General features: G+C 39.0%; 1 protein-coding gene across 2 annotated transcripts in view; it reads left to right on the top strand.

Annotated features, from left to right (window-relative positions):
• LOC117295526 (ADAMTS-like protein 5) overlaps positions 1–25,978 on the top strand; it is a 34,058-nt gene extending 8,080 nt beyond the window's left edge. Inside the window, exons 2-12 of one of the 2 annotated variants that reach the window (XM_033778221.1) lie at positions 10,140–10,294; positions 10,824–10,899; positions 11,647–11,734; positions 13,453–13,583; positions 16,594–16,717; positions 19,740–19,826; positions 20,496–20,659; positions 21,910–22,021; positions 22,549–22,743; positions 23,194–23,259; positions 23,660–25,978. In XM_033778221.1, the coding sequence (XP_033634112.1) occupies positions 10,140–10,294; positions 10,824–10,899; positions 11,647–11,734; positions 13,453–13,583; positions 16,594–16,717; positions 19,740–19,826; positions 20,496–20,659; positions 21,910–22,021; positions 22,549–22,743; positions 23,194–23,259; positions 23,660–24,018 (1,557 nt within the window). In that variant the 3' untranslated portion in view covers positions 24,019–25,978. Of the gene's footprint in view, positions 1–10,139; positions 10,295–10,823; positions 10,900–11,646; positions 11,738–13,452; positions 13,584–16,593; positions 16,718–19,739; positions 19,827–20,495; positions 20,660–21,909; positions 22,022–22,548; positions 22,744–23,193; positions 23,260–23,659 lie in introns of both variants that reach the window. The other variant, XM_033778220.1, reaches the window with a different exon arrangement.
• Positions 25,979–26,286: the final 308 nt, after the last annotated feature.

The raw sequence follows: 26,286 nt of genomic DNA, 5'->3' as shown, positions 1-26,286 counted from the left end.
CCGAGCTTCACCAATAAGCCATTTTGAGATATGGTGGACACAACACTATGACACTATTAGGTTTGGGTAAATATGTCTGTATGCACATGTACTCTCAAACCAAACAGTGCACTCATATAGTGTCAACCATACCTCAAGAAAAGGCGAATGGCTATAGAGGCCCATTCGAATACACATAAAGCTAAAAAGTTCATTTTTTGCTTTGAGCTCAAAGGATGAGGAGCAAAGAGGAGTGAAAGATGACCAGTCATGCCTGTTGACTGAGAGGCCCAGATTGTACCATTTGTCATCATGTATCTCTTTACCTGAACATGAATAATCGGTTCATAATAAGATTGATGGCATCTTGATGAGTGCACATATTAAGATGGTTCAGCAGTGCAGATAGCTCAATCAAAAGATTACCACAAGCACATGTGAATGTTAATGTCTCTACACTGCTCAATTAGTTAGTCCAATTTGTTCATTATCGGAAAGATAACCAGTTTAATTGAGTTAATGTAACGTGCATGAGACATCATACATTGAGTTAGTATGCGAACTAACGCGGGATATACATGCACAATCTTCCATTGTTCGGAGCTGCACTTCACAAAGCACTAAGAGTAATTTTGAATTGATTTGCCAGTAATGCAATAGTAATTTATATTGTAATATGCTAAGCAATTAAAATTGATGTACATTCTTCCAGGTGTGTTTAGAGCTGAGTTTGACAAAGCACATAAGATTCATCTTGAGTTGAGCTGTCAGTATTGCCATGGTGATTTGTTTTGTGACATCACACTTTGCTTAGGAATTAAAATTGATTCGCAGTTTAGATCAATGTTTAGCTCTTTTTGATATCGGCCCCAGCACGTTCTTTCTCACATTATTTCAAGGTGTGCATTCATTTGTACTCTAACTAGTTTCAAAAACAATATTTTCCAAACGTAATACCAGTCCGGTTAGTTTTGATGAAAAACGACTAAAAGGTACTGGGCACTATTGGTAATTACTCAAAATATGTGTGAGCCTTCAAACTTACTTGGTAACGAGCTAAAGAGAGCTCATTTAAGTATAAAACATTGCGAGAAACGGCTCCCTCTGAAGTATAACGTAGTTTTGTAGATAATTTAAGGCATCTAAAAGCACACAAATTTGTGCAACAAGGGTGTTCTTTCTGTCATTATTCTCATGCAACTTCGATGACCAACCGAGTCCAAACTTTTACAGATGTATAATTATATTATGCATTATTGTCATACACCGAGTGAAATACTGGTTTAGTGACAGGTACCAAAGGTGTCCAGTGCCTTTCAACATTATTTTCTTTGAAAATCATTGAACTCCGATATCGTGGGAATCTTTTTTCATTTCTGTTTACCAATCCAATTATTAAAAGGTAACAATGTTGGGTAAAAGCTGCAGCAACTACCACGGGATTACCAGTAAAATGCCAAGTGATAGATCATTCATCTGGTGCTGTCATATTTACCAATTGGTCTGGGTCCCAACGCACGTGAACCCAAACCCCGAACAAATTGACAATGACCACATGTGAACCCTTAATCTAATTCTGGAGGACATGCCGAAGATCTTCAGAAGAGACGTGTCGTACCAAATTGGATTATTAGTGAAAACGGATCCCGCAAAACCACAGAGATTGATCTGATGTCAGATCTTGAATACTGATACCTTCATTCAACGTGTACTAAATCAAAAACATGTTGCGTATCACCGTAGAGTGTGAAGTTTAAAGGTAGATCACATCATTTGCAGACATGAACAAAATGTTCTTCCAGGTTACTACAAAATAAATTAATTACTTAAAGTACATTATTCAGTAAAATCGTTTTTGTCAGGTGTTACTTAATTTTAAAGACAAATTCAATACACCTTGAAGCGTTCATCATTTGAGAGTGTGTCGGGCAGCTTAACATCCTCACAATTTGCTCTCGTTTTTTCTCTAGGAAGTCACAGACGCACAAAATGTTGAACAAGTCCGTGAAATAATAATTCATAACCAATGAACCCAACAAGTCCACATTTACGACATTTTCTAAAATGATGTAATTTCTCTCCAACTATCAATCAATTAATCAATCAATCAATCAATCAATCAATCAATCAATCAATCAATCAATCAATCAATCAATCAATCAATCAATCAATCAATCAATCAATCAATCAATCAATATAACATTTATTTCCACATTCACATGGTGGGTAGAAACAATGTCAACATTTTCATTTTTTTTAAATTGATAAGTCACATAATGTGCATAGGCCTAGGCGTTTACCAAAACCCCAGAGAATAGTTTATTTGGTGTAAACAGGTAAACTGTTATTCTCACGAAGGCGAAGGAAGATAATTTTTCTGTTATACGAAATAGCGCAATGCACGCACTGTGAGTGACATGGCTATTTTCTTGGCTGTGTCTCTTGAATAATTGCAAGCACAGATGTCTGACGCCTGGCTCGTTCATCTACAGATTCTTGGAATTTCAATTCGTCCAACTCAAACAAGTTACAGAAGTTCTGAAGAGATATTACCTACACAATAATACAGGGATTTACTATAAAAAGCCTAACGCAGCTCCCTGGTTATATTGCTCAAACCTGTTTGAGTATCCCAGCATATGCATAAAATAACAAACCAGTGAAAGTTTGAACTCGATTGGTCACTGAAGTCGCAAGAGAATAACAATAGATAAAACACCCTTGTTACACTATAAGTATTGTTTGCTTTCAGATGCCTAAAAGGGCTTCTGGCCTGAAGTTTTTTATTCAATTCAAATATTTAAATATTTGAGTAGGCAATACAATTTTCTCAAAACAACGCTACTTCTTAGGGAGCCGTTTCTCACAATGTTTTATATCAGCAGCTCTCCCTTGCTCTTTCCAAGTAAGTTTGTATGCTAACAGCATGTGTTTGAGTTATTACCAATAGTGTTCAGTGCCATTACAGTATACTATTATTTCACTGTGCTGATTGCTCCATTGACAAGTTTGCTTAAATATAGCACTAGCTATTGACTTGTGCTATTTTAGGCAAAAATAATTCTATTAATGTTCGCTCACTGTCTCGGTTCCGCCTGTGTGGAGGGTGATGCTTTATCAAATATTTACCAAATTGTCATCTATAATTCATTGAGGTTGTTTTAACGAATCTCTTTACAATGAGTCCTCGTTATTTCTGTCTCTTCTTACTATTTATTATTTACGCGTATTCTTGTTAGGCAAAGACTTCATGGTCACTTTTTGTGGATCATGGGGCTAGAATTGGGTCAGGGTATCTCGAACCACTGCACACGGGGCATCTGATAATCAAAATGGCACAACCAAACATCATGGTTCCTGATATAACAGCTACAGTCTGTCGCTCATTCAGCATGTGTGATGTACAGTTCTACAAAAAACCAGAAATCTAGAAATTCTTACATTGAAAGCTTTTTTCAATGTACGATTCTAATCATTATTTGATTTTGTGTTGAAAAAAGACAAATTGACTGGAGCAGGAGTTGTCCGACCTACGGATAAACGTATCAGCACCCTACCTACTGAGGTCGTTGGTTCAAATCCCACTCTAGTCATTTTGACTCTGTTCAACCCGAAATCGTTTTAAAGTTTACCAAGAACGTTTCCCTTGTGGTTTATTGTTTGACTTGTTAAATCTGATCACCCACAGGAACCAAACAGTGTTGTAGGACTCGTTTCGGTATGGTGTACTACTGCTGTACTATTTTGATGGTACTTAATTAAATTACTCTTTTTGAACTCTTTGGTACTTGTACTCCATAACTCGGGTATCAAAGTATGTGGTATCACGGCTGTTGGACTCGGTTTCTGATAACAGCATACTCGATATTCGGACACTAGCTTGAACTCGACTTGAAGGCCCAAGTACTCGTTCTCGAGTTTACTACTCGTTCACCTTTACTCAGAAGTACTTGGCACTTGACAGAAGTACTTGATTACATCTAATTTAAAGGCAGTGGACATTTTTGGTAATTACTCAAAATAATTCTTAGCACAAAACTTTACTTGGTAACGAGTTGATAGTTTAAAACATTGTGAGAAACGGCTCCCTCTGAAGTGACGTAGTTTTCGAGAAAGAAGTAATTTTCCGCAAATGTGATTTCGAGACCTCAGATTTAGAATTTGAGGTATCAAAAACAAGCATCTAAAAGCAAACAACTTCGTGTGACAAGGTGTTTTTTTCTTCTTTCACTATTATCTCGCAACTTCGACGACCAATTGGGCTCAAATTTTCACAGGTTTGTTATTTTATGCATATGTTGAGATAAACCAAGTGAGAAAACTGGTCTTTGGCAATTACCAATAGCGTCCAGGGTCTTTAACTACTCCACTGGAAATAAATTAATTATATTGGGAGGTATTATGATCTAGAGAGCCGACAGTAACCACGACCGTACAACTTCGCGTCTATTAAAAGTGTGTTGGAAACAAGGTCCTAAAAATGCTTCTCAGCCGAGAATGCGAGTGTAGCCAACAAGAGTCAAACGCGAGTCAAACGCAAGTCATGCTTGGAAAATAACTTGTAGCCACCCAACAACAGCAGTGTAAACTAATTGCAACATGCTCAAAACTTGTCGGCGTCTGTCCTTTGAAGTTTCGACCGAAGAATAGTCAGCCTTTCGAAAGGAAAAAAAATCGATGCTTTATGAGAAGCGCAACAAAACAACCATCACTTCTTACACAACCTTTAACCCCTCACTACGAGAAAAACCCATAACCATTCACACTTGTCCACAATCAAACCAAGGTATATATGAATGAGAAGTACTGAGATACAAAGAAAAGTCAGGTACCTATACAGAACTAACCAGGCATGTCTCTATTGAAAAGGGAACAATACTAATCTTTTTCTCCCCTTCTCCCAGCAACCAGCTCAATGTATAACAATAATACGAATTGATGAGTGTTACTTCTCAAATCATTTCCCATAAATAAAGCTTATAAGCTGTAAACATGAAATATTACATTAATTGTCAATCCGCTTGCAACTATTCATGATGACCCTCTATATCTGGAACGGTGACAGGTTTTTCTAAAGATGGCATGTCCTTGGGTGCTTTATAATAACTTGATTTGTATTCATATTTTACACATTATCAAGAAGTGAATATATATGATTAATTTTAGCCTGATAATAGAGGTACAGATGCAGGGTCATTGAGTACAACAAAATACCGCTGTCACATTCTGTTAGGCTCGTTTTTCACCTTGTTCGTTCGCTACCAGATAAGAAATATCGTCGAACCGATTCGAGATGAAGATACTATTGATCAGTCAAAAGAAAACCTGTCAGAATTCAACAGTTTTCCAGCAGGTGTATTCAGAAACATAGTGTCAGGAAAAGTTTGCGGTCTGTATGTTCACCCTTTGAATTTACTGTTTCGTTTTTCAAACTTGCTAAACGACTAGTGTTAAGCCCACGGGATTTAATTTGTGTATGATTGACCTTAGAAATATAAAGAATTTGTGTTTTGTGAAACTTCTTATTCGACACAGTGACTGCAGTGTGGAATTTAAATGTTTGAAAAGAGGGGGATTATGCCACATTATTAACAACGGTCTATACCTCAATGAGTTATTGGAAAGAAAACGAAAAGACCACCTACAAAAGCGAACCTTCAAAATGGTTCTGACTTTTATAAATGATATTCGTCACACTGACTGCAGTGTTGAATTCGAATGTCTGAAAAGAGGAGAATATACCACAGTTAACAACTGTCAATGACCCTTTGGGAAAGAAAACGAAAAGACAACTAACAAAAGGGAACCTTAAAAAGATATTCACCGACTAATAAATGATATTAATTGCAATAAAACGGAACGCAATGTGAAAACATAACATTGCAATACCACAAAAAAGGAGGGGAAGAAACACGGGGGGAAAACTTGGTGCCGTTTTCCTTTTCAAGCCTTCGGTACGCACGGCGCCATAAAGACGACCAGCACAATAGAACTCGAGAATTAATCGGCACACATACCAAAGGGTTTTTCAATAAAGTCAATTCCAAGTGAATGCTTCCCCATTGAAAACGCAGTAAGTTTCGGGGGGATTATCTGTGTTTTTCGATAACACAAACACCAAATAAAAACAAACACTTCAAAGAATTCTTCTACAAACAATGAAGAAGTAGATCGCTGGGTAATCAAAGTAATTTTCAAACCAGATACGGGGAACCTTGCATTGGTAATAGAACTGCGGTACGTAATTATCGGTCACGATGCCGTCGTCTAGGCGGCAAAATGGGACGCCCTCATTTGTTGACTGACAGTATCACTCAACATTTACCCGGCCTTTATTTAGTTTTCACCACAATCTGTCCCCGTATTGCTGTTCATTTTAACCCGGTCCCTATTTGGGGTTTTCAATCGTACATCATTTTAAGGGCGAGTTCAGGAGTGAGTGACGAGGTTTGCATTTGGGGTTCAACCACCGGGCTTGTGCAACTGCACTTTTATTCCCATACCAATTTAAGGGATATAATCAAGGGGTTGATATTCCTGAATCGCCGCGCCGCACTAAATCGTCGCTACCGGGTGTTTTTGGTTTCTACCCCCGTCTCAAAACGTGTTGAGTGGCCTGGTAACGACTCCGTACACCCTAATAATAAAAAGGGTCTCTTTATTCCAAGTCGTGTAATTGGTAGTGGATCAGCTACTACTCCCTAGAATGTAATAAGCTATTAAATCTCTATTGCCAGGAGCCATTCCACGCGTGTGACGAACTCTTTTTGGAGTTGTGGCCACCCCGTAGAAACCACAGAGTTTGCCCGGGTCTCTAGCGAGACCAACTCGCTATTTTGTGTGAACCGCGTGGTTCGTAATCAATGACTGAGAAGGAGGCCAAGGGTTGCACCTTTGGCAGGGCTTAATGGCAAGTTCACCTGCCAAGGGAGTGGACAAATCACTCAAGACAGACAATGTTTGAGAATTTCGAAAGACGGCTATTGGGACTCTACACACCAACAGAACCACAATGAAATGGAGGAGTGTATCATAACCTATTTCTCAAAGAGCTTGTTTTGGTTTCAATTCCATTTGATTCAGTTTGAGTGAGTCAAACTTTGATTACTCATGGCTGATGATGTGCCTAATTTAGAGAAATAATCTCACAATGAAGCCACGTGAGACAGTCTTTTTTAATCGCTACAAAGGTTCCCGCCAAGGAATACTATTGTAAAAGTTATAGTGTCATACTTTGATATTGACTCCTATGAAAAATTGTGTATTTTTAATCAGAGAGCCCACTTTGAATACAGACGATTATGGTGGTAAGCATCCTGCGGAATTATTTTTGTGTGAAATGCTCCCGTTTTCTCTTTTAAAATTAATACAATTTTGTTGAAAATGTTGCATCTTCGCGTACGGCTCTCTCGTTGCAACTCCACTACACAAGTTCAAACGTTCAGAAAATAGCACAAACAAAACATGAACCGTTATCAACTGTATTCACACACGTGGCCAACTAAACTAACTGGAGTGATTTTTTTACGGGTTAGTTTTGAGTAAATTTGATTATTGACATATTTACGATGGTAATGAACTTTCCCATCCAGAAAGCATAAATGTATATCAGACTTTTACGGCTGAGTCTTGATCCTGCCTTCTTATCACATAAATTTAGTTATTAATATGGGGAAGGGGAGGGAAAGAAAGAAATAAAATCACACTAGGCACGAACTCTTCACATCGGTCAAGGTGCCATGCTGAAAAGTAGGCTTATAGAATCTTTTTGAACACAAATATTTATGCTTAGGGGTAGATCAGTAACAGTGGGTTTTGCGGCTCTGAACGAATATAAACAAACGTCATTCCCTGCAGCTGCTATTTCAAGCATAATCTATCAATCAGTGCATGGATATACATCCTCTAGGCCACGATTATACAAAAGAATAAATAAACCCATATTTCGGTAAACATTTATGATATTCGGAAATTTGTGGGGAAAAAAAACCCCACCCCGTAATTGACTGGGCGAGGATTTATGGGGGACTTGGGGTCGGAAATTGAGGTAAAGAGCTCTTACGGTAACCAGATGCATTGTGATCAATGGGCGATGAGTGGTGAGACTTTGATACATTGTGGCATTGCATCAACCTCTTTCTCTTGGTCTGGCTTGCTATGACCTCATGGGGTCGTGGAGAATGGCACTGCCCTGCGGCAAAGGATGAGTCAATCAGACATCAGCTCTGATGGGCTGGCCATGCCGAAATTTCAAATCTGTTTATTTCCCTTGGTTAATTCCTGGGAAAAAGTAACACCAAGTTAACTTCAATGTGTAGTTTGTGTTATTCGTTGTAAAATATATATGCTATCCGAATAGGGGACAGGGGTTATTTTTTTTTGTAAAAAAATAATGTGACGTATGAAAATTAAGTCCGTCAGTTTTTAGTTGTTGTCAAACGTCCATGTTGAAAGAACCACCACAACTCACGGTATGGATGGGGATTTACTACAAACCTCACTAGCCTAACATGCAAACGGTTTTAATCTTTACTGATTCAAGCTCGAACTGCTACTGTTTTTTTAAATATTTTTTTCTATCTCTCTCAAAACTGGTGCTATACGATATAGCCGTGTATTTACTGTGACCCCGGTATTGTAAAAAAAAAAATTCATATCTTTGATTATTGCTAAAATTAAACATCAAAATCAAAATGAAATTTGTTGTGATTGGTCATATGAAGCGGACATGATGCGAATGAACCCTATATAAACTGTCAAATAAAAAGACCACACCACAGGAACCTGTGCTCAGAAGTAATCTTTTCATTCTGCAAAACTTGTGTCTATAGCATTGTTTACATTCGAATGGAACACCCTTACCACTATTGAGTGACAGGCATACAAACTTATGTACACTGGTATTCAATATGTCTGCGGTCTGCAATCCCAATTCATGAATTAATAATAACACTTCAAGAGAACATGTACAGTCATGAAATATTAATATTAAAATGACAAACATACCCATACTCTAAACTAGTCCTTCTTTATACTATGTTTTTGATCACAATAAATCAGTGCAAACGTGGTTTGAAAAACTCAGCTTCAAGTTGTTGCTTTTTAAAGGATCACCCGGCACTTGCACGAGGATAAATTGGTATTCATCATAACATTATCAAGTGAAAAGCCACAAGATAAACTGACTAGGTAAATGTTGAATAATACTGGGCCGAGCAAAGAGAAATGATTTTGAGCGTGACTTGAACCGGTGACCTCCAGGTTAACGTGCCGGCGCTCTACAAATTGAGCTATCTAGCCCTAATGTCGGCGGTCTCCATATTTTGTCAATATCTTTGTTTGGGGAGTCAGCAATTAGAAGCCTTACGACACCATTAACTGCCCTGTAGACAGGGATCACACCCATGTTTACGATACAACCTTTGAAGAGGCATCAGGCAACTTTGCATTTAACACAAAACTTGTTAAAGCAGATTTGTACATTCACACCCTCTATAATTACCAACACAACCACCGTACACCCACTATAATTACCAACACAACCACCGTATTTGAACTGTTTTTATCTGAGAATGACAATGGAGCGTTGACCATTCTGTCCGCTGTCACGTTCCCTGTTTGCCATGAGCAATAATGACTAACGATTCCCATCATACCAAAAAGGTTCAGAAAATACGGTTTCAGTAAAAAAGAAAAGAGAAACGAATTGTTCCCAACGCCAAGTCGTAAGTTTCATATTAAAATTTGACAACATGATGAATCAACACCCTCGTGCAAAGAACCCAGTGACAGTTTGAAACAATGCGATGACATAATTAACGTTAGGTGAAAAGGTGAGCTTCCGTCAAAGTGACAACTCTGACATGAAATGTTACCAAAGATTTGCGCAAGACAATGCGATTGGAAACAGGGTCTCCTTTCAGAAAGTGCTGCATCACTGAAATAAATCAGTTCATAAGGGAAGAGGTTCGGGTCCCAGGGAGTTGTACCGGTGTCTTGGCGACCAGGGGCGGGCCGTCTAGGGGGACTTTAGACGCCCCTGGAGGAATGCAAGGTGTCCCAATAAATTTCGATTACAGTGATGCATAGGTGATGAATTAAAGGATGCGGTGATTATAGTTTTTAAATGAGGGTAATTTCTTCATGATGTTGCTTTGCAGGATTTGATCAAACTGAACAATGTCCGGCGTAGGAGAGGGCTCAAGGGAGCCAGAGATAAGAGCTTCAGCGTCTGGTCTCGATGGGGCGACTGGTCCGAATGCTCTCGGTCATGTGACGGTGGAGCGAAGTTTAGGACAAGACACTGTATGACCAGGTGAACAATTAATTACAATATCTTTTGGACTTTACTTTTAACCTTAATTGCAAAGTCAACTTTAGTATATTTACATATACTTAAAAATTGTCCAAAAGGTCTGTGTCACGCAACCTCTCCAAAGCCATTTGCAGCTCAACGCAAGGTTTTGTTTTAGCCATGATTTGGTAAAAGCGTGTCCACATTTGCTGTGAATTTAAAAACTGGGTGACTGTACAAATTGTTCACTTGCAATATATACTCGTAAATGACAGATACAGCAGGGTGTCAAATATAAAACAGTGTGTCCGAAAGACACCCAGACACCGATCTGACTCGTAATGTTATGGCTCAACAAGATTGTAAACATGCACATGGTACAGTGAAAGATATCGACAAGAAGTGAAGGTGAAATATTAAACGAGTATTCCAGTTGACACTCGATTCACAAAATAAAGCGTATGCCATCATTTGAAATCCTTTCTCGCCAACCAAGAACCACTGTAAGAAAGAGCCCTTGTTACTAATAATACATGTTTATTTTTTGCAGAATACCAGCGAACTACATGGCTGGAATGCCGATGTGTGATGGAGAGAGCAGACAGTACAGATCTTGTAACACAAAGGTAAAATTTACCAAATAAATTTGGCGCAAATAAGTTTTTTTTTCTTCATTTGCTTGGATCGACAATAATTTGCCTGTGGTCTGTGTTGGGTGCCAGACAAGGGGAAATGTGCTCCATTTGTTGCTATTTAGCCTGTCTGAAAATACACAGAAATCCCACACATTGTGACCCTCCGTTGGGTTGAGGGGCTGGTTTTGAATGCCCCTTTGTTGTTGAGATGCACCCATTTTGTTCCTCCTTTACTTGTTGTCTGGGACTGAAAATACTATTTCCGTAAGACGGAAGTAGTAGCAACTGGTGGGTACTGATGAAATACTCCTCGAAGATGCATGTTATAAGGTAAGCTTTAAAACACAGATTCGTTCACTGATTTTGTTAAACTCAAAGCTTCTAAAGTCACAATGACGTCAACGCTTTGTGATAGAAAGGACACAATAAGTAAAACTTTTTCTCCAGAAGACAGTCAGAGCACACTGATCGAAACGTCAATCAGAACCAACCGGCTCTTCTCAGAGCCACCACTACTCCCTTACTTTGCCGAACAAAGGGTCATTATGGGAACGTAGTGTTACTTATTTATTTATGGCAAAGAAAAGCATAGGGTGAGTGGACAAGAGTACAACCTGTAAAGAATCGCAATCAAATATTTGATTTCTCATCAGTGTTCTCTTTCCTGTTTCATTATTTCAGCCACTAAAAAATGATAACATTTTCTTTTTATCTTTTTATTGCGATCGATTGCTGCAGCCATGTCCAACTGGGACTCAGGATTTCAGGGAGATGCAGTGCGCTATCTATAACGAGAAGCCTCTTGTTGAGTGGGTGCCTTTGGAAGGTGGTAAGATTTCATTGTTTGTGTGTTGTTGCACCCCTCTCACGTTGAGTATTGCACTCCCTCTGCAGTGCCACCACAGATCGGGCCAACCAACCAACCCTGGCAGATTGGTGTTCGTAATGATCGGTCACTGGCAAGCTGTACGCCACTAACCCAAAAGAGATTTCCACACGGTGTTAACCGCAAACCTCACCTAAGTATACCTCCACCATGTGTAAAGTTTCAAGTCATTATACGCCATTGACGAAAACATGACTTGCATGTCGCTCCTTCGTACCTGGGAACGAGTTCGCATTGTACCACATCCCACAGCCCCCAAACTTCTTTGGCATCGCTATATAATGCACAATCGAATGCATTTTCATTGGACCGAAGGGCACAGTTCCAATAATCAACCATGACATTAATGTTCCCCCATTTAATACAAACTTATAATCCTCCAAATGTATGACTATGACCCACTTAACAATACACGGGCATAGACCCGATGCCTACCTTAGCCTTGGGGGAGTATATTGGTGATCGCAGCTGCCTCATTGATGGGTCCCACATATTGACACGATTATTTGATCCATTATGACAAGTTACAGATTGATAGATAAAGAACTTCATCCAGGCAATTCAACATGTAGGCCCCTTAATCCTTGAGTAATGAATAGTACATCGTGTTATCGGTCCATTGGTGGAAGAAGGTCCCTGCTGTATGTCCTTTGTCATCCATGCAGGTATAATAATTACGCTATGCTTCATATCCTGACGGGGTTTGAGGTACTTCATGGCATATTTATGACTATATAAATCCAAAGAACGGGGTGACCCATTGTACTGATTACAATATTTCTCATTGACCGAAAACTGGTACTTTATAAAAGATAAACATATTGATGATGGCTGGTTTGCACGCGGGTTTTGAGTCGCAGGTAGCTGTTGTTTTGCGCACGGCACTTTGTCTTACACCATGCAGTGCACCAGACTAGCACAAAGTCACAACTTTTTTAAATGACGGCTTTAATGAACGCTTGGTGGCAGCAAACTTACCAAGTAAAACCATTGTTCTGGGAAATAAGCGCATGCCCAGAACTACGTGAACATTGGAAGTTTGCCGTGATGGTTGCGGCCACCTTAAAGTGTTCAAAGACTCCCATTGTTTGCTGTGTGGAAGGACACTTATTTCTCAGTCGACATATTTCAAATAAACCAGGAATAGAAATGAACAGTGTTCCTCACGGTTCCCTTCACCAACAGACAGTTCCAATGTTAAGTTGGAAACACAAGAATCCCGAATTTTTATATTTTGTTAACTCAAAAACTGTGTATGGAAATGGAGATACCAATAATATAATAGTGGGGGCCCATGGCTGTACATAATGAATAATGCTTCAGTCATTGTGCAAAGTATGTGTTCAAAAATACCTTGATAAAATGTGCATCTATATCACGGGGGTGGGGGACGGTTGGGGTGGTCAGCAGAGTCAAACTTGGTGAGCTCAACTGTAATACTGTTAATGGGTATCCGACTGCCCCAGTTGCATGTGCCTATACTCTCGAGTCGTTCTGTGGGGGTAATGTGTGTGTTGGATTTGGTCAACTTATAAATGACAATACCCATTGCTGTACGGTTTGAATTAGAGTGATAATGAAAAGCACAAAAAAAAGTAAACTATTTTGTCTACTAACTCGCCTTTTTTCATTTTCCCCATTGTGTTTCTGTGTGACAGGGAGTAAGAACGAGTGCGACCTGGTGTGTCAGACATCTGATGGGCAATATGTCTTCAATTTCGACCATGCCCTCGACGGGACCCGATGCCGTAAGGGCTCACCGGACATGTGCATCGACGGGAAATGCCAGGTGCGATTCGGTTATTACAGTCAAATGACGTTATATTGAACACTTCTGTTTAGTAATACGGTTATTACAGTCAAATGACGGTATATTGAACACTTCTGTTTAGTAATACGGTTATTACAGTCAAATGACGTTATATTGAACACTTCTGTTTAGTAATACGGTTATTACAGTCAAATGACGTTATATTGAACACTTCTGTTTAGTAATACGGTTATTACAGTCAGTATTAACGTAATATTGAACACTTACTGTTTAATAATACGGTTATTACAGTCGAATGACGTTATATTGAACACTTCTGTTTAGTAATACGGTTATTACAGTCAAATGACGTTAAATTGAACACTTCTGTTTAGTAATACGGTTATTACAGTCAAATGACGTTATATTGAACATTTCTGTTTAGTAATACGGTTATTACAGTCAAATGACGGTATATTGAACACTTACTGTTTAGTAATACGGTTGTTACAGTCAAATGACGTTATATTGAACACTTCTGTTTAGTAATACGGTTATTACAGTCAAATGACGTTATATTGAACACTTCTGTTTAGTAATACGGTTATCACAGTCAAATGACGGTATATTGAACACTTACTGTTTAGTAATACGGTTATTACAGTCAAATGACGTTATATTGAACACTTCTGTTTAGTAATACGGTTATTACAGTCAAATGACGTTATATTGAACACTTACTGTTTAGTAATACGGTTATTACAGTCAAATGACCTTATATTGAACACTTCTGTTTAATAATACGGTTATTACAGTCAGTATTAACGTTATATTGAACACTTGTCGAAACCGTCGTAAACACACCGAGTATAATTATTTTAAAGGCACTGGACACCGTGGCGTCAAAGACCAGTATCCTCAACTAGAAGTTGCAAGAAAATAATAAAATAAAATACACACTTGTTGCACAATTAATTGGATATTAATCAATTGATTGGATAGTAATCAATTGATTGGATATTAATCAATTGATTGGATATTAGGGGGGGGGGGGGCAATCGAAAGGCATAGTTCACACGACCAGAAACGAGGGCATGGGGCATGCAATTGCAAACTTCAGCTCCCCGTCACAAATTACTACAGTGTTCTGGTCCTCGTCACAAAATGCTACAGGGTTCTAGACTCCGTCACAACAGACTAGAAGGTTCTGGACCCAATCACAAAATGCTACAGGGTTCTAGACTCCGTCACAACAGACTAGAAGGTTCTGGACCCTATCACAAAATACTACAGGGTTCTAGACTCCGTCACAACAGACTACAAGGTTCTGGACCCAATCACAAAATACTACATGGTTCTAGACTCCGTCACAACAGACTAGAAGGTTCTGGACCCAATCACAAAATGCTCCAGGGTTCTAGACTCCGTCACAACAGACTACAAGGTTCTGGACCCAATCACAAAATGCCACAGGGTTCTAGACTCCGTCACAACAGACTACAAGGTTCTTGACCCAATCACAAAATACTACAGGGTTCTAGACTCCGTCACAACAGACTAGAAGGTTCTGGACCCAATCACAAAATGCTACAGGGTTCTAGACTCCGTCACAACAGACTAGAAGGTTCTGGACCCAATCACAAAATGCTACAGGGTTCTAGACTCCGTCACAACAGACTAGAAGGTTCTGGACCCAATCACAAAATACTACAGGGTTCTAGACTCCGTCACAACAGACTACAAGGTTCTGGACCCAATCACAAATCACTACAGGGTTCTAGACTCCGTCACAACAGACTAGAAGGTTCTGGACCCAATCACAAAATACTACAGGGTTCTAGACTCCGTCACAACAGACTTGAAGGTTCTGGACCCAATCACAAAATACTACAGAGTTGAACGAGAATCAATTTAGCTCCACTCTCTTGACAAATAAAAACACAAAATAATACGAAAATTAATAAGTAGGGCAGGCTATGATGTTGCACAGTCTAATTTAGTTAACTGCTTTTTCTGCTGACTATATTTGCGTATATTATGACAGGCAGCCTTTAAAAGATTGCTCCTTGATTGCGGTTGACATTAACGGACACGTGAATCACAACCGAACTCGTTGCCAGCACCGGAGAAATCATAATGCTTTTATTATATTTTCATAACACACTGGCTTTCGTCATGCCCTTTGTCACGTCAGCAGTCGATTGCTAAATGCCGAATGACATAAACTAGGCCAGCGCTGATAGAGTTTTTCAAATAGCATGCTCAGTTGGCCCCGAACCGCTCAGAGCGCAAAGAGTTTGTTACCGCCCATGTGTTGAACTATAACTTCATGTCAGTGGTACTTTTTTTTCTCAAGGAGACACGTGTCGGCTTAATTTTGGTTTTCTGAAGAGAGTAATTACAGCAAGTCTTTGAGGAATACAAGTGACTTAATTTCCTTGGGAAAACCAGCCCTGAAGAAAAACTTACAGTTTATCTTTCACCAGGGGAACATGATAGTAAATATTGTACTGTTCGGCCCAATGATTAAAGTGAAAAGTGGGACATAACAATAATATACGAGTAAGTTAAGGCGCTCTGGTTAATCATGTGGATCACACCACATGTTGTGCACAATGATATACATCTGTTCCAGAAAACAGTTGTCACCGAGAACGTCATTTAAATAATATTCGTTTTTGTTCGAATGTTGTCAACATTGGTTGTCACATTTTTTTTGTAAAAATGTGATACTGATTCTGGAATGTTGCATATAATTTGATAAAAGTGACCTTGGAAGGACAACAGTGCGACGACTTTTTGAAAAGTACATTTTGGGCACACGTGGTTATATATACTTCATAAGGAAATTTAAAAAAAAAACATTCCGCAGCGTGCAGTGTGATATAATTAATTTGTACAGATTATTTCAAGTGAGTCAAGGTAAAAGGCTGAAAATCTACGTCTTGCGTGTGGTTAAAAAAATAAGTAAACATAAAAAGGTACGGTTCATGCAGCATCTAGAACTAATTTGAACCAACTTGAATTATTGTCTCAATTTTTTTTATAGACCGTTGGATGCGATGGCGCTCTCAACTCCACCTCATCCTTTGACTCGTGCGGGGTCTGCGGAGGCCGGAACCAGACATGTGGACACGTACACAAAACGTACTCTGAGGAATATCCATCTACTGGTTAGTATCAGACCTGTTTCTCTCTGTGTATTGTTATCGGTTTGTGTTCATCGTGAAATCAAATTAAGAAAAACTTCACTCATAGTGATGACTGGATAGAAATCCCCTCATGGGTCTTGTTGTCTTTACGCGAGAATGACTTTGCTTGTTAGCTTGCATGTTTAAAATTTTGGGTGGTGGTGGGTGGGGGGGGGGGTCCGAGTCTTGAGATGGAACTTTGCTTATAGGTTATGTCGACATTAACGTATCATAGCATATAAATAATTCGCTTCTGTGCCCAATTTCATGTTAAGCAGAAAATTGTGCTTAATAAGTTTCTTTGCTGAGCAAAGAATGAATTGGGCACCAGTTGCAACAATGTTAATTTTATGGAATTTTGTCTCGTAACCATTTACTTATAGACCAAATTGTATGTGCTTAGATCGTTTTTATGATAACAAGCTTTTCAAATAATTGGCTCTGATTATCAACTAAATTATCTCACAGACAGTAGCCTACATTGCGACTGTAAAAAATATGCTTAGATTTTCATAAATACAATCATGAGTTTACATGAAATTATTCAAGCCTGTTATGCTGCTTCGATTTACAAGCATTTGATGAGGGTTACAAGGTACCGGTGCACTTCCATATTTCCTTAAAGCAAGCCAGCCCCGCCTGTACGTACAAGGTCAACGTACTGTGGCAGTACTGTGGCAGTACTGTGGAAAATGTCTTTGATAAATCAACTTTGCGCGCTGGAGAAAAAAGTATGACACAGCAAACAAAGTACTACCTTGTAATAACATTCATGTTCCTGTAATAAAAATATAACAACATAAAGCCGTCAAACAAACGCAATCTTCCTGATGCACCCCCATGTGTTGTTCGCTCTACAACGATAATGATCTTGGGCGTGTGGATATAAGCACATTGGGGGCTGATTGACTGACATTTCACAGTGTTGGGTGTGGACATGTCGGTCTCTGTTAAGCGACCCGTGATGCACTGTCACCATAAAAACATCATCATCGAAAGTCCCTTGGTATTTCGAACATGCATATGGTTCGAATTGATGTCCTTTAACTGCAATTTTCTGCAAATCCCATGAGCACGTGTTCGGTTTGTTAAAAAATGTGCAGCTAGTTACGGGTAAACTCGAGCCCAGACCAGACTAGTTTCTTATGAGATGTTTGTTCTTCTTCTTTCTCGTAGCTTTGGGATGTAAAGTGTTGAAATGCTTCATTGTGAAGATAAGAAGATGCAAAAGAGCATCTCATCTCAGGAGCTGTTTCCGTCTTATTGTTCGCTCTGCAGTCACTAGACGGTGACATGCCGACTGTACTCACAAAACGCTGTCCCATGACTGAGGACTTATCTTGCTTTACTTTAAAACTTTTCAAAACCATACTCATTTACAGGACAGCGCGAAAAGCGAAAATAAATTACAAAAAACTTTTACAGCATTGCATTTCCATCAATCAATCATACAAAAATATTATGTATATTTACTGGGGATGAAGTTGCTTTTTACTGTAAAACTTTCCAAAGTTAGGGCCTATACCCTTATACACAAGACATCGAGCAAAAGCTTGAGAGAGATAAAGTTACAAACATTTGTTATAAATCTGGATTTCACAAAGAGTTAAGACAAGTCTTATCTCGAGTTAGGACGAGTTACTCATCCTAACTTAGGACTAGCTATACGTTGTTCATATCTCCTAGGACTAGTCCTATAAGTTAGGAATGAGGTTGCTTTGATGTAAAACGTTTCAAAACAGGACAATGAGCAAAAGCTTATAGATAGATAAGATCACAAACAACTTTTACAGTTTATAAGGTGTATTATGATGAGGTAATACCCACCATACATTATTCTAAAAATAATTATTTTACATTTCCGGCTGCACGTACGAACTACATGACTCTTGAGTTTTCAACGACAGTCGGATATGACAGCCGATTGCGTTTCTACACGAGCGTGCACCGCACACCTTAAAACTGTTATAATGTTTTAAAACATTTTGTAACTAGGTAACATTTTTAGCTGTGGGTAAAAAACGCCCGGTCTCCTGAGATTATATAAAATTAATTTCATCAACTGACTTACCAAGTAGACTCCTGGCTTCTTGTTCTTCACCTGTTGGGTCCACGGAACTCCTTCGGATGTATAGGGAGATACAATCATGGCTTTCCTGATGCCAGTTTATACAACCTTTGCAATGAGACGTCACAAAGTACGATCAAGGACCACAAGTCAGACGAAACCACCAGCAAGTTTGACCCATACTTCCTGTCGAACCGTCCTGAATTGTGAAAAACTTTACTCCTCACACGACTACTCTAGTTCATAAGTTTTTCGTGTCTGTTTTGGTAGTCTTGATGGCCAAATTCCTTGGTTCTTTTCCAAAGATAGTGCGACAACCCGTCTGCGAGACGTTCAACAGCTCTAACAACAAAGCGAGCAATGGCGGACTGAATGTTGTGTGTGCATACAATTAGTATTACATGGAGTACATGCGTGCTCGCAATCGGAATGTGTCTCTATTGTTCTTGCACCTGTGGAAGAAGTTTGTCCGACCCGCGCGCGATTTATGCAAATTAGATATGGAGTCTCGAGTATTAAGGGGGCGCTATCTATATACGGTTTACAGTCAACTCGAGTAGCATTCAGTTTAATAACAACATATTTATTAACACCGACTGGCAAATTCATAACGAAACGTATTTTAAGCTGTTTTCTCCGAGAAAAATAACAAAACTCACAGCCCGAGGGCCAACCAAGGTTGGAAAACTATGGAAAAACCATAAAATGAAACCAAAAAAAACAGAACAAAAAAAAACAGAGAGGGCCTAACCACAGATGAGTAAAAGTTTGCAAATATGTTAATTTTGACTCAATTATGTTAACACGATTGAATTTCGTACTAAAATTCGGTCGTCCACCAACCAGCCAGGCTTGTTTATCGACAATGGCGTGGACGACCTTTGCTTATGTCACCAAAACATACTAATAAACATGTTTTTTTCATACCTTCTTTAGGATTTTACACCTACAACCGTATCATCATGATCCCTGCTGGAGCAAATAATATCAGGATAAAGGACAAGAGTTCACTCAATTATATTGGTAATTATTAACATTAATAATCAGGTAATATCGTAACTCCTATTCATGTCGTGAGCTGACGAATTACACTACAAAACTGGGGTGCTAAGTTTGACAACATGAGTGTTGACACATAAAGATACCGAAGAAAGAATCTCAATTATCATTGGGTGCGTTCGTTTAGCTTCCCCGGGTCGACCCCGGTGTGTGGCGGTTTTTTTCCCAGGACGAACGTGTGCAGATAATTACCTACGTTCGTCCTGAAAAAAAAACCTGCCACACATCAGGGTCGACCCAGGGAAGCTAAACGAACGCACCCATAATAGTGTTAGAATAACACCATTATAAATGTTTAGGCGGCAGAACAAACAATAACACACGGTATGATGTAAATGTTTGTTCTTTTGGTGTGCCACAACATCCTCGGTGTCATTTTAACACCCCGTATATATAGGTTGTTTTAGTTACAAAGCCCATAAAATGACCATCCACATACTTGCTGAAGAAAGCATTGCAGTTGTTGAAAATAATAACACCATTTGGAGAAACGATTCCGTTCAAAGGAAAAATGGTTTAAGAGAGGGAGGTTCAAAAACATTGCAATCTGAGAAACGATTCATATTCTGATAGCCACCCATCATGTACCATCCATATCCTGAATTCCATTTTCCATGTTTTACAACTTTCCAGCTTTGAAAGATGAATCGGGTGAGTTCATCCTGAACGGTGATTGGATAATTGATTGGCCAGGAGATTATGAGGGGGTGGGCACCACCATCGTGTACCAACGTCATCGGAACGGCTCAGAGGACGTCAAGATTGACGGACCAACAGACAAGATTCTGGAAGTCATGGTAGGTCAATACATAATCAATACATCTAGGCCACTGACCAATATTAGATCAGCCAGTCGATCGGTCAAGTTGTCAATATAAGTTGTCAATATTAGTTGATCAATCGGTGTTGTTAACAAACAAACTTGTCGAATTATATAGCACAACCGATTTACTCCACAGCGAAAAACATGGGTAGGCCTACACCTTTTTCGTTGAAAAGCCAATGATGAGCAGTGTTATTGATGTATCGATGTGTCAATGATGGATACAACTCGTTTGAGTTTGTCAAATACAAGATCTGCAAAGAGTTACTCAAGATTAAAGGCCCCTGTGAACGGTGTGTTTCCAAGCAACAAGAACTATTTAGCCTTCTTAATAATGTATGTACGAACCACTTTTAGCAAAAAAAATATATAAATTGGAAGTTTGAATTAATAAAAAAATCGAAAATAAAAAACGACTCTTACGTGGTGAATTCCCGCGGTTTTTCGTAGAAGGTACAGCATACTGACCGCTGGCGGCGCTGTGTGAAAAGGCTGATTGTATGACGTAGATCCGTGGACGACCTATACATTGCACTTTGACCTGTACGTCGTACATAGCGCAATGCTGTCTGTTGTTTTTTGAAGTCCGATTTTATCGCCGAGCAAAGGTACTTCGGTTAAGAAAATGCCCAAGTCGTGTGTTGTTGGTGGATGTACGAGGAATTCAAACAAAAATCAAAGTATAAATTTCATTGGGTGTCTCTGTAACAAAAAGTGTACCCGTGATTGTAGCTGTGCACTTCATCAATGAGTGAATAGCTGGCAAGCAAACTTAAACAATATTTATTTATGTTTCGAGATAACTTTTTGATGCACCACGATAGTCCTAACTTAGGACTTGTCCTGTACTCTTTAGGACTTATTACAAACTTAGGACTAGTCATAAGTTAGGACGAGTCCTAACTCGAGACAAGAATGGTCTTAACTCTTTGTGAAATCCACCCTAGGGACTAGAGAAGACCATTTTATTAGGAATATAAATGCACAAACACAGGCTGTCTGATATTCTTGGAAAAATATAAGGAAAGGATATGATCTTCTCAATTAGAAATGAGAACATAAGAAGTGTGAGAGTTTAGACAACGCCTATGTTACTAGAATCGCAGTCAGCGTGTCATCCATGGGGGGAGGGGTGTCCAGAGATCATTAAAATCACAGTGTTGTCGTTTGTGCAAACCCCAGCGGGTATAGCTAACTCGTGTCTCATCCTTGTTCTCATGATAGATCATCTTCAGGGAGAAGAACCCCGGCGTGGAGTATGAGTACTGGATGCCACCTCAGAAACATGGCCGTAACACCGGGAAGGATCAGTTGCTGTCAGATGATATCCTTGTCGGTAAGATAACATGCTCACTTATGCCAAGTATAGACTTTGCTGCAGAAGCTTGATATAAGGGATGATGTTTCTTTGGTAATTAATTTGAAGAATAATGAACATAAACATTAACTTGGTAAAGAACACTGGACAGCTGCTAATAATTATAAAACATTGTTAAAAACAACACCCCTTTAAAGTAATGTAATTTTTGAGAAAGAGTGAATTTTTCATTAAAATAAATTAAATCTGAGAAGGCTTCAGGCATGAATAAAGCCTTTTTCAGATTGGTATGCTTCAATCATCTTCCTTTTATGTTGCCACCGCAGACATTCGTTTTTTTTTTCGAATGGGCAAAGGAAAAGTAATCTTGAATTTAATATTGTTAGGCCTATCTAGTAACAAGGAAAACAAAAACCAAACGTATAGGAAGGAGAAGATAATAGAACACAATTTGAATAGACAAATATTTTAGTTAAATTCCAAATTCCTCTGAGTTTTTACAATTTTGTCACAATTTGTTTGCAACATTTTTTCTTTATTGACAGATGGGCAGGGTCGACCCTCAGAGCAGACCGATTCGGAGACTAAACCGGAGTCCGTAACTTCAGCCAACTCCAGCATGTCTCAAGGGGAGATGGATGAGGGGGAAGAGGAAGAGGGTCAGGCCAGCGAAACCAAGAAGAAGCCCAAGAAGGAACGGGGCAAGAAGAAGGATAAGAACAGGAAAGACCGCAACAAAGGTAAAAAAGATATTTCAACTATTTGTACTTTCAATCAATAGTTTGGAAAACTATTGATAAATTGTAAAACTACACTGAAAAGTGTGATCTTGCAACCTTTGGTAAAGATACAAACACCGAATGCAGATGTTTTTATCCATATACACCGATGTGGAATAGCACTGTATACTCAGTCAGGATTTTCCCGAGTTCTATGGTAACAATTCAACGGCAAAGCACTTGCGCGGGGTTCGAACCGACGACCTTTGCAAATCTAGAGCAGTTTCTTACCAACTTAACACCATTGCCCTGTAGCTAGAGGCAGTTCGAATCCTATACATTTGACTGCTATTTTGAAATGTTGTCTTTAATAATCCGAGATGGTTTTCTGTGGATGATGTGTCCATATCGAGTTTCCGTTGATATGGTTGATGACAAATTATTAATTATTCAATTTCTGCTTATTTTCAGCGAGGTGTCCCAAGTGCAGAAAGGTTCGCGGATCACGAACTAGTCATTTTTGTGAGAACGACTTTGGTAAGTTGAACACGAATTCACCTTATTTGTGGCAGGATTATTTAGGTAACTCTTCGGAGTTAGTCCAGTGGTTTTCTTTCTAAACGTGGATTTTGTTGTTCTCTTGTTTAAAAAAAAAGAAGAAAAAAAGAGAAACAACGCCATCATGCTTTGCTATCCTCTCATCATTAAACACACACGCTCGTCAACGCAAGGAGCGTTTTGTTGTATAGCGCCCTCTGTCGTTCGTCGTATAAATGTATTTCGAGTTTTCGTTGTTTGTTATTGCCGTTCTTGTAATCAAATTGACACCCTCTGTGTGGACGTTGCAACATGACAAGTAGCAAAAACAAAATGCCTCCTTTACCAGCCCGCTTCATTATTTAAAATAATTATATTATTTATGTATTTTGGTCACTAGTCCTTCACGTGGAGATTACGAGCAAAACTATCGAGAACGGACAAACTCGTTTCGACGCCACAATCCTCCAGACCTACAAGAACACAGTACCTCTCGGAAGGCGGGAGTACATCTGGGTCCCCAACGTCTGTAAATGTCCATCCCTGAAAACAGGTAGTCAGTACGTCATCACTGGTAACCGGCGGTACGACTCGGAAACGGGCGAGACGCAGCTGGTAGTCGACCGGGATAACCTAGTGTCGGCGTGGAAAGATGGCTACCATAAGAAATGGGACAAGATTCAAGCGCGAGAGACATTGTTGTGCCCTGCCCAGGCTGCGGAGACGGAGGAAGATGAAGAGTTACCCACAGGACTTTAGGAAAAAGCGTTCTGTCCAGTCAATAGGCTGGCTGTATAGGTCTACGCGATAATGCTTGATGTTGATACTCTTTTAAGGGGGAACACTTTACGATCGGGTGTGCGGCAGTTGTAATCAGTGTCAGTCACATCCCTTCATTGGACAAACAGTGGCTTCAAGTCAAACTGTATCTGGGTTTTAAAATTAATAACACATCATTGACAAAACTGGACCTTACTATATAAACGTTAGGAACACTTGGCATGTATATACTACAAACTGGGTTGAAACATTTTCACGTCTGTCACAGTACCATAAGAGGTATTACAGGATGAAACTTCTGAAATGTCATGAAGATAAATATGTAATTTGGATCAAATAGTGTTTTCATTTTTTTTAGTAAAACTGTAACTAATAAAATGTCATGGTCTACTATACCCAGGAGGTGGTAATATTTAACATTTCTCTTGGTTATATATTGTACAACAAAAAATTACTGAAGGCCAAGTTTGTAAATTTAGTGCATGGTAAAGATGTGTGTGCATGGTCGTGCATTCACCTAGACTTGATTCAAGTCCCGTTCTCGTGTTAGAGGTACTATTATCCGCTGTCAAAATGTATGGTGGTCCCGCGGCACAGGTTGGGGGAGTTTTCTGATGTATAGAAGATATGGGACTGAACATAAAATGACTCTCACGGGATTGGGACTTGAGTCAAGTCTAGCATTCACCAGGAACAATTGACGTTTACACAACTGACGTTGTGCGAATTTTGTCGCCACAAAATTGGGAAGAAGAATCAAGTTGTCTGGAATAATGCCCAATAGTTCCTGCGATGGTGGTATCGCCAAAAGGGCAATAACCAGCAAACGCAAGAGGGCGTGTGTACCCACGTCACGAGATCGTCGAAATTTAGCCTGATCATCACTGACGTCACACTTCGAGGCTCGTGAATAAAGACAGGGGCCCAGTCTAGCCGAACTTGAGTCGAGTTAGAAGAGATCTTTGTAAATTGAAATAAAAACCGACAATTTGGTGCATTCAATGAATTTTATAATTTCAGTGGCCTTTTGAATTTTTTGCACAGAGAGTGTAGAGGGTTGTTCATATTTTCAACGCAGAGTAAAAACAACTGGTATTTTGTAATAATATTGTTTCAGATAATAATTGTTGAAGATGGTTTGGATGGCAATGATGACGGTGTATTTTTGGTGTTATTTTGCTATTTTTGAATATTAAAAGTATTTTTATTCTGTACACTAAACAAGACACATTGTGCTTTCGGATTAGAGAATGTTCTGCCGATGAGCTATGTAAATAAGCATCTAAATATTCACGTCAGCTTAAAAAAAAAATTCTTTGTTTGTTTAACCAATTCGTAATATACCACGGTATGCTAAATTGCCACCAACGTGTACATAACATTGCATGTAAAAATGTTGAGCGTTTAAAAACGGTTTGTTAATAGTTTTACAACAAAAAACTTAAATTAGATAGTTCGGTTCGTATAGAGACGACCATTATTAAACCATTGTTTATTCTCGTTAAAATGATATGAGATCCAGAAAGTATTCAGGTTAATTTTGTATGTAGGAAGTTTTTAGGGTAAGATCATTTGGTTTTTCAAGAGAAGGTATACGTTTTGAAATGACTCTTGAAATTAATGGTAATGGAAGTTTTTGGTTAGAAGCCTACAGCATTCGATATGAAGCATTTTAAAAAACAGTTAAGTTCAAAGTAAAAGTGGTTATTGTAAAAATATATCAGTTTTTATGTCCCAAAAAGTTGTATGTCTCAAAATTTGAATTCCTATGGCCCCTTTAAATCTCTTTCGAAATACTTTTCTCAACATTTTTGTTCGATTCACGTCCCGGCATCGTAAAAAGGGCTTGTCTGTTTCCAACTATAGCGTCTAGGGGTTGGGTGGGTTTTTGTTTCAAGTTCATACTCTCTCTAGGCTGATGATTTTGCCAGCATTGTAAATCTATTATAATAATGTTTATCTTTGTAATAATTTAGCGAATCGGGGCACGACTATTGTTTCGTAAACCGCGTTTTTTTGTTTGCAGTCGATGGCTGGCAATTTAGTGCTTTTTACCTCATTAAATGTTCTCAATAATGACTGAATAATATCGTTTCGTTCACTTTCTTTTAACATTATATTGTACACCCATAGAGACGACCATGACCCCTTTAAATCTCTTTCGAAATACTTTTCCAACATTTTTGTTCGATTCACGTCCCGTCATCATAAAAGGGCTCGTTTGTTTTCTACTAGTGTCTAGGGGTT

Source organism: Asterias rubens, chromosome 10 (assembly GCF_902459465.1).
Source record: "Asterias rubens chromosome 10, eAstRub1.3, whole genome shotgun sequence".
In the NCBI taxonomy this organism is placed as follows: Eukaryota; Metazoa; Echinodermata; class Asteroidea; order Forcipulatida; family Asteriidae; genus Asterias; species Asterias rubens.
Note: the sequence above shows the minus strand (reverse complement) of the source record. Positions and strands in the feature narration are given on the sequence as shown.